At 36.3% G+C, this 9,494-nt stretch overlaps 1 protein-coding gene across 1 annotated transcript; it reads right to left on the bottom strand.

The window, feature by feature from the left end:
- Positions 1-4,457: 4,457 nt before the first annotated feature.
- On the bottom strand, positions 4,458-9,083 carry LOC130241102 (uncharacterized protein C4orf45). The gene is made up of 4 exons (XM_056472830.1): positions 8,964-9,083; positions 7,129-7,358; positions 4,665-4,770; positions 4,458-4,531 (listed from the first exon to the last, which is right to left on the bottom strand). The coding sequence occupies exons 1-3, from the start codon at positions 9,043-9,045 to the stop codon at positions 4,708-4,710; spliced, it is 375 nt and encodes a 124-aa protein (XP_056328805.1). The 5' UTR covers positions 9,046-9,083; the 3' UTR covers positions 4,458-4,531; positions 4,665-4,707.
- Between the last annotated feature and the right edge of the window lie 411 nt (positions 9,084-9,494).

Here is a 9,494-nt window from a genome sequence, read left to right as displayed (position 1 = left end):
GAGAGATAGATAGACGGATGGATGGATAGATGGACAGATAGATGGATAGACAGATGGATAGACAGATGGATGGATTGATGCAATATAAATGTACAATATACAACAGATATAAGGTAAACACCAACACAAATAGACATCTGCTTTCTTTCTTTCTTTTATAATTTGATTTCATTTGGGAGTAAATTTAGTAAATCTGCAGCAGTGGTGTAGTCATAAAAAAAAGGTGGTGTACTATTACACCCAACCCAAATTTTAAATGAAAGTAGGCAAGGACACGATGAAAGTCAATGTTTCTTTGATTCTCTCTCTATATATATATATATATATATATATATATATATATATATATATATATATATATATATATATATATATATATATATATACATACAACATCAGTTACCTGTAACTATTAACTTTCACAAATGGAAAAACAAATACTTTGTCAATGTTGTCAATGTAAGTCAATGGTTACAGGTTTCCAGCTTTCTTCAAAATATCTTCTTTTTTGTTCAACAGAAGGAAAAAAGACAAACCGGTTTGGTTGGAACAAGTAAAGGTTAAGTAAATTATGACAATTTTCATTTTTTGGTAAAACTATGCATTTAAAAAGAAAAAAATGTAAACAAATCTGTTCGTTTTAAACGGAGATGCTAGTCTAATCCTATTCAATCATTTATGTTTAGCTGATAATGTGGAAGTATGGTAGGGTTGTATACTAAACTAGCAGTATTCCACTGTATTGTATAGACAGGCATAGCCATTTGAGTTCTGAATGAGCCAAATAGGCTCTACACACAAATTTACTATAGTACAAATCACACTCTATAATCAATTATAGTAATTATAGTAATTATAGCAATTATAGCAATTTTTTCCATGTATTAAATAAATAAAACTGACACTTTTAAAAATCAAAATGGCATAAATATGAACATATAAAATGTGCAGGCTATTTGACATATTTCACTATCATAATACAAGTCATAATAGGAAAAAAATTATACAATACAACACGTGATGTTTCACTCTGATGTCACTCTGATATGCAGTCAAAATGAGTACATTCACTGAGTGGTTCTATCACTGTGTTTTATCCTGTGCATGAATGTATGCTATAGTTAATGCCACATGCACTGTAATGTGTTTTATAATCATAGTTAATTTTGAAAGAAACGTAGCGAAATGTTCGTTAAGAGTCGCATTTTCGCTGGAGGAAACAGCTGTGCTGATGAGGGGAGCGCTGAGGGAACAGTAGATAGGGAAATGATGGCGAAAGTTAAACAAAAATGCACCGATTGCAACAAATTAAGATTTTAAAAGAAAACAACAACATTTGGTATACAGTTAAATACTCGTGAATACACTGAAATTATGAAAGTCTAATCAGCAAAACAAGTGAGTGTACCAATACGCAATTATTGATCCTCAGAAGTTGTAATACCCAAACAGCTCGTGGAAAAAAGTGGGCATACGGAGTATACGTGCGTATAGCAAAGACTACACCACTGATCTGCAGGTATTCACAAATAATACTGGCGTATTTAACAAATATAATTACATGACATTTCTGATATCTACAGTACCCTACTGAAAAAAACAGCTTAAACCAGCCTAGGCTGGTTGGCTGGTTTTAGCTGGTTGACCAGCCTGGTTTTAGAGGGGTTTTGGCTATTTCCAGGCTGGTTTCCAGCCATTTCCAGCCTGGTCTTAGCTGGTCAAGCTGGAAAATGACCAGCTAAAACCAGCTTGACCAGCCTACCCAGGCTGGGAGCCCAGCCAAAACCAGCTATGTCCATCTTAAACCAGGCTGGTCAAGTTGGTTTTAGCTGGATTTAGCTGGTCAGCTAAGACCAGGCTGGAAATGGCCAAAACCCCTCTAAAACCAGGCCGGTCAACCAACGAAAACCAGACAACCAGCCTTGGCTGGCTTAAGATGGATTTGTCAGCAGGGATATGTTTATTGTGGAAAAGGAAATACACTCTTACAAGAAAATAAATGTTGATGGTTCAGTAAACATCCTAACAAAAGGTTCTTTGGGGAAAAATAGATTAGATTATTAGATTAAAATGTTCTTTATGATGAAGAACCACACAGGGGACCAGTGGTTAGTTCTGTCACCTCTCAGCAAGAAAGTCGCTGGTTCGAGTCTCGGCTGGGTCAGTTGGTATTTCTGTGTGGAGTTTGCATGTTCTCCCTGTGTTGGCGTGGGTTTCCTCTAGGTCCTCGGGTTTCCTCCACAGTCCAAACACATGTGCTATAGGTGAATTGAATAAATTAAATTGGTCGTAGTGTGTGAGTGTGAATGAGAGTGTATGGGTGTTTCCCAGTACTGTGGGTTGCGGCCAGAAGGGCATCCGCTGTGTAAAACATGCTGGATGGTGGTTCATTGCGCTGTGGGGATCACCTGATGAATAAAGGGACTAATGCCGAATTCAGACTGCATGATTTTAGCACCGACTTTGGCTCGCTGACAGGTTTTGAGAAATCCTCGACAAATGTCTGTCAATCACAGAGTATAAACTATTGAAGACGTGATCTGAGAGAATCGCCGATAAGTTGCAGACACCCGTAAGATATTTGCTAAATATCTGGAGCTGTCAGCGATTCAAATCATGCTGTGTGAAATGTGTTCTAGCTGAAAATAACATTGACGATTACCTACTGCCAAAGGGAGAGCAGAATCCACTAGTGTGGGTACCTGCAGGCCAGCGGGAGGTTGGGAGAGAAGGTAAAAGGGCTTCTTTTCGGTCTATTTGGACCCAAGAAATGGAGGAAAAACTAGAGTAAACATTGCAGGAGCACCCGTGTCTGTTTGACGTGGCATCTGAGCAATATCACAACCGGGTCGAAAAAGAAAACAGTTGAAGAGAAATTGCTAATTCCCTTCAAACCCATATGTACATTTTCAACCCCACTAAAGGCTTCTTTCTCATTATATAGTTAATAACAAAAGATATACTACGTGTTTTTGGTTGTGAGATGTAGTTTGGACAAAGTTGCCAGCAATTCTTCCTGTTGTAAAGTCATGCAGTGTGAAACCCACTGTCGCCGATCCATCTTGTAGTGTAAACACAGCAGTGACAGAACGCTAGCCCAGATAGTCATGCAGTGTGAAAACATCTGTGACACGACTACTTTGAAAATCAAGCAGTCTGAACTCGGCATGAGCTGACGGAACATGAATGAATGAATGAATGAATGAATGAATGAATGTTCTTCCCGCCATAATATCAATATATACAGTTGAAGTCAGAATTATTAGCCCACCTTTGATTTTTTTTTTTTTTCTTTTTTAAATATTTCCCAAATGATGTTTAACAGAGCAATAAAATTTTCACAGTATGTCTGATAATATTTTTTCTTCTGGAGAAAGTCTTATTGGTTTTATTTCGACTAATATAAAAGCAGTTTTTAATTTTTTAAAAACTATTTTAAGGTCAATATTATCAGCCCCTTTAAGCTATATATTTTTCGATAGCCTACAGAACAAACCATCGTTATACAATGACTTGCCTAATTACCCTAACCTGCCTAGTTAACCTAATTAACCTAGTTAAGCCTTTAAATGTCACTTTAAGCTGTATAGAAGTGTCTTGAAAAATATCTAGTCAAATATTATTTACTGTCATCATGACAAAGATAAAATAAATCAGTTATTAAAACTATTATGATTAGAAATGTGCTGGAAAAAATCTATCTGTTAAACGGAAATTGGGAGAAAAATAAATAAACGGGGGCTAATAATTCAGGGGGCTAATAATTCAGGGGGCTAATAATTCTGACTTCAACTGTATATGTATGTATGTATATATATATATGTATATATATATATATATATATATATATATATATATATATATATATATATATATATATATGTGTGTGTGTGTGTGTGTGTGTGTGTGTGTGTGTGTGTGTGTGTGTGTGTGTGTGTGTGTGTGCGCGTGTGTGTGTATATATAGTTGGTGATTGGTGATGCTTTTTAAGGATAATTTTTATTTAAATTTTGGTAAATTTTTATTTTCTTCAATTGTTTCATTTAATTAAATGTAATAAAGGAGAGATTTTTTTCAGCAAATTTCTAATTATAATAGTTTTAATAACTCATTTCTAATAACTGGTTTATTTTATCTTTGCCATGATGACAGTACATAATATTTTACTAGATATTTTTGAAGACACTTCTATACAGCTTAAAGTGACATTATATATATATATATATATATATATATATATATATATATATATATATATATATATATATATATATATATATATAATTTGTAGAACCTTTCACTAAAACCAGAACCACCTTTTTTTCCCGGCACCTTTATTTTAAACATTCATTATTTCTTAGCAGCACATCGAACCAAAAAAATATATAAAAAAATGATGCACTTAATGTGATTTTTATAAGACTTTTTTAATAGACATTATGTGAATTTAATGACCATAAAGAAGCAGCAGTGAAGAAACATTTGACTTGTGTCATGTGAAAAAAGTATACTGGTGTCCGGTTGTGCTTTTCTGCAGAAAGGAGAGAAGAACAATGACAAACATGAGACATTCATGAATAATCCGACAATTTATTCTCCATATAATCAAGTGTGGCTCCAGCAGTGAGGGTGTTTATAGAGCGTCTCATTTGTTTATCTTTCACCTTGTTAAGCTGGAAGTGTTTGTTGTGGTTCTCGCTGTAGGGATCATGTGTGCTGTGGTTCCTCTTGACGCTCTGCTGCTTGTTCTGGATCTGGGCCGGAGCGAACCTGTGTGCAAGCAATGAATTATTGATCAGTAGAGGAGAAAAGCTTCCTCTCCATGCACTCGAGCTGTTTCCTGAAACCCATCAGCAGTAATAGGGGACAGGAGGAAACACAAGCCTGGTCTCTGTGGTTACTGACAGTGTGTGTTAAGCTCAACACTCCGTCCACGGCTGACACAAATCTGTCAAGCTGAGAAGAACGGGGTTTTTTTTTTTACCAATCGCAATACTGAGTACAATTTATCAATTAAATTACACTTTTTAAGCAACGCAGTGGCTCAGTGGTTAGCACTGTCGCCTCACAGCAAGAAGGTTGCTGGTTAGAGTCTGGGCTGGGTCTTTACCATATTTTGGATGGTAAAAGCTACATTTTCCTATGAGAGTGATTATAGCGCCTCCCCATGGTGAATGCGGTTATACTCATGGCAGGTATTATTTGATACCTGCCATGAGTATAACCGCATTCATCATCAGGAGGCGCTATAATCACTCTCATAGGAGAATTTTGCTTTCACCATCCAAAATAAATAAAGTTATCCAACATGTGCGCCCGATAGCTCCGCCCCTTCCGCTACATGAGCAAAGCTGCGGTCGTTGAGTGCGTGAAGTGTCCATCATTACACACTTCATTTTACCTGCTGAATGAGTGCATCATCCGGGTAATTAAAGTGCACTTATTATTTTTAGAGTTTTCAGTGTGAACGCACTACTTACACTATTTATACTACAAAATGGCGTAGAATAGTGCATAAGTATGCGATTTGAGACACAGCTTCTGAGACGACACTCTATAGACCTTTTTCTTAGAACGCAAAATTACCCATTATGCTTTGCGTGTATACGCAAGGAGAATACTAGTAAATTCCTGTTGCCAGCTGATGCGTTTAAACAGTCACATTTGGACAGCTTTGAAACAATAGTTTTAATCTATTTTATTTGCTTTTAACGTCCTTGAACTAATACTGCTGTCGATCAGCGCCACCTGCTGGATTGATCATTTAAAAAATGTGATCTAATATGATGGAAAACAACTGCTGCGAGGTATTTTCCCCTCGTTGCCAGACGGCATCTTGTGCCGTTTAAATGAAGCCTCGTCATTGCTAAAGTGAATATTTTCTCTTCTTTTAAAATATATAACCAACCCAAACAAATGTAGTTCACCAAAATGTTTGACACACACACATAGGCTGCACTGTCCCACTAACACACTGATTTAATTTAATTTAATGTCACAAAGTGAAAATAAAGTGCCGTTTTGCAATGTTAGAAAAACACAAACCGTGGTAATACTACACAACACAAATGAACTAAATGAAGCATAACTGCTCCCGATTAGACTCAATGAGCAAATCAGCCAGAATAGTACCAGTAACAGACTTTTACAGGGATTTTTGGAAATTGCATGGCTTAAACACCTGCTAGTTTCATGCCAGTAATATGGCTTGCTCTTTAATATGCAGTGAGGTATTGTTTGTGTGTGTGTGTGCATTGAAGAGCTGCGGAGTATAGTATAACAGCCGACAGGTCGGGAACACTGACGCTGTATTTCAGCATCTGATCTGACGGCAGACACTAGGAGAAAGTTTTTCTCTCATGCTTGAACCGCATCTGACTGAAGCATAACGGCTTTAACACACACCTCTCAAAATCAAAGTTGCGGATCACAAAAAGACACCACAAGCCACTCAAAACGGTATTGACAACCATTTTCGGATCAAGATTTACCAGTTGTAAACGCTGTTAAATGGAGTTCTTAGCATTCTAGCGGAAGACGCTGGTAGCCGCCATGCAGCAACTAAGAAAAAGGTCTATAGAACGTTCCATTGCAACAGCAGCGCCCAGCAAAAGCCACGGATTCCGCCATTTTGGAGTGAAAGCGATCGGCTGTCTATTGGATCTTAATGCTGTCGCGATGGCAAGCAGCTGCTTTGCATTTGATTTATTTATTTAAAAAGCGCATTAAAGCTGAGATACAACTTTAAGACAACAATACAACACTTACTATGACAATCATCAGCCCTTTCGATAGTTTATTTTACAGACTTATAATATGCTGTTGTTCTACTGTAATTTAATGTTGTTCTACTGTACTGTAATTTTAATTCCAAAATTGCCACTGCGCCATCTAGTGGCTGTTTCCCAAATCACATTAGAGTGTCGCCTCTTGGTGATTCTATGCTCTTTGACATTGGATAGACAAATATATATATATATATATATATATATATATAGAGAGAGAGAGAGAGAGAGAGAGAGAGAGAGATTTTTTTTCTCTTTTTAAAAAATATATTTTAAGTATTTTTCTGCACCCACTAGCTCTCACAGAAAGACAGTATAACAATTTATCTATAAGTGTAATAACCTCATATTGTCTGCAGTAGATGTCAGTGGGTCTGTTGAGTAGAGTGGAGAACTGCAAGCCCCAGCCCAGTTCTCCAGTGTGTCTGTGTTTGGCTAACGGTGGAGGCGCATTCGGTGCAGCCCGGAAGAGGAAACCCAAATCACTCGTGGCATCTGGAGATAAAGAGCCGATCCCGATGCTGCGGGGGAAAAAGTCCAGTCTGGGACGGAAATCTCCAATGCCATCTGGACCTTGACGACACCAAAAACAGATCACGATTAAGAAAGAGGCTGTATTCGATATCATCACCTATAACCAACAACCATTTATAGTGTTTTCCGAAACCATAGTGGATGTTATGAAGTTCACTCAATCAATCCCACAATGCATTGCAATAATGGGTCTACAACCCATGTACACTCAACTAGAAAATCTCCATAATGTATAGGATCAAAATCCCACCAAATGTTGTCATGGATAGAGTGATAATACGCGTAATTAAACAATTGACATCGCGTGTAAAATTCTAACACGCAAAAACGAATTAGAAAAACTTTAAATTCAGGTTTTCGTTTTGTGGAACATAATTTTAACGTTTCATTTTTGATTCGCTCATTATCTTTCTGTACTCGACCTCGTTGTTTCTTAATCTACATTTAGTTTTTGCTTTTATGCAATGTAATTTTAGAGATGTCAATTATTTTTTATTTACGTTTATTATTTTGCGATCCGCGACCGTGAAACATTTTGGCAGGAATTTGATTCCATAATTGGCCTAATGCCATAGTTCACGCGCCGAATCAGCGTCTGACCACAAGATGGCATCTAAATCTTATAGTTTATAAATAAATTATTATTTAATTAATTATTAGAATTCATGACAGAAATCAAAAGTCTTCGTTTCATTCTTAATAGACTGCTCGGCAAGTGACTATCACAGGATCTGACTAAAAAGTTAAAAATAATCCTTCTGAGAGATTTATCAAGCAACAAACCACAAACAAAATGACATATCTCTGTTTTCCTGCGCTTGAATTCTCTCCCTCATTTTATTCACTTCTTCAAGTGGAGTATATTAGTGGACTAATGTAGGGAATAGCGAATAAGGATAGGGGACGATTTCGAAAACAGCAGGAGTCAATCAGGTGTGTGTGTTTAAAGCAAGTCTAATTGACATCTAATGAATCAGAATCAGAATCAGTTTTATTGCCAAGTGTGCTTCACACACACAAGGAATTTGTTTTGGCTACAGAAGCTTTCAGTGTACATAAAGTGACAAGTGACAGCACAAAATAAATATATTAAAAAATAATGTACATCTAAACACAGATGGCCTGCCTAAAACCAGACTACAGTTGGGCTGTCAGTGAAAATCACTAACAGACTAGTGATTTCTTAGTGATAGAAAATCTAATAGACGTCTAAGAACAGCCCAAAACTAGACTAGTCATCAACTCCCCAGGAATAAATAACTACATATATGTGAAGTCTGTCAAATCTGTGTATTTAATAGTCTTAGGCTTAGTTTTGGGCTATTTTACATTTAGCAAATGCTTTTATCCAAAGTGTCTTACAAGTGAGAATAATATAAGCACTTCAAATTATCAGAGAGTAGCAGTATAGGAAAAAAGTCACTAAATCTACTAGTCACTAACTTTACAAAATCTAACGTTACTAAATCTACAAGTCTAATTTTGTTTTTATTTTATTTAAATTGAAATGTTCTTATAAGATCTATTAGATTTTCACTGACAGTCCAAACTTAACCTTTTTCAGCCAAACTTTCTCCGTTTAGACATGTATTAGATGTCTTTTCAACACAAAATGACTTGCTGTTTATGTTCAGAAACGCTCACCTGTGAAGAGGATTCTCTGTCCAGTTACTCTGTCCGCTTCAGAAGGTGTGCTGTCCGGTTTAACCCTCTTCATTACGCTCATTAATTTTCTTATTTTACTTTAGTTTTAAAACAGTTGAGATGTCCGTATACATCTCAGTGGACTGTAATACAAGCCCTGGGCAGGAGGTCATCTCTCTCTCTCTCTCTCTCTCTCTCTCTCTCTCTCTCTCTCTCTCTCTCTCATGAGCCGCCATGAGTGTTTTGTCTCCATGGAATCAGTGTTTAGTTGGGATGCATTACATTTATAGGCTTATGGATTATTTATTAAAAGGTATAAGCACAGCTAAAATCAGTCCACACTAGTTATTCAGTGCATAATTTAAAACATGAATTAAATGAAGCATAGTTATAAATTCTGAAGCAATATATATATATATATATATATATATATAGCTTCAGAATATATATATATATTGGCATAACTATTGGCATAGTAAAACGAAATAAAAAACAAACATAGAACACATGACACATCAATTACAGTATACA

Source organism: Danio aesculapii, chromosome 14, assembly GCF_903798145.1.
Source record: "Danio aesculapii chromosome 14, fDanAes4.1, whole genome shotgun sequence".
In the NCBI taxonomy this organism is placed as follows: domain Eukaryota; kingdom Metazoa; phylum Chordata; class Actinopteri; order Cypriniformes; family Danionidae; genus Danio; species Danio aesculapii.
Note: the sequence above shows the minus strand (reverse complement) of the source record. Positions and strands in the feature narration are given on the sequence as shown.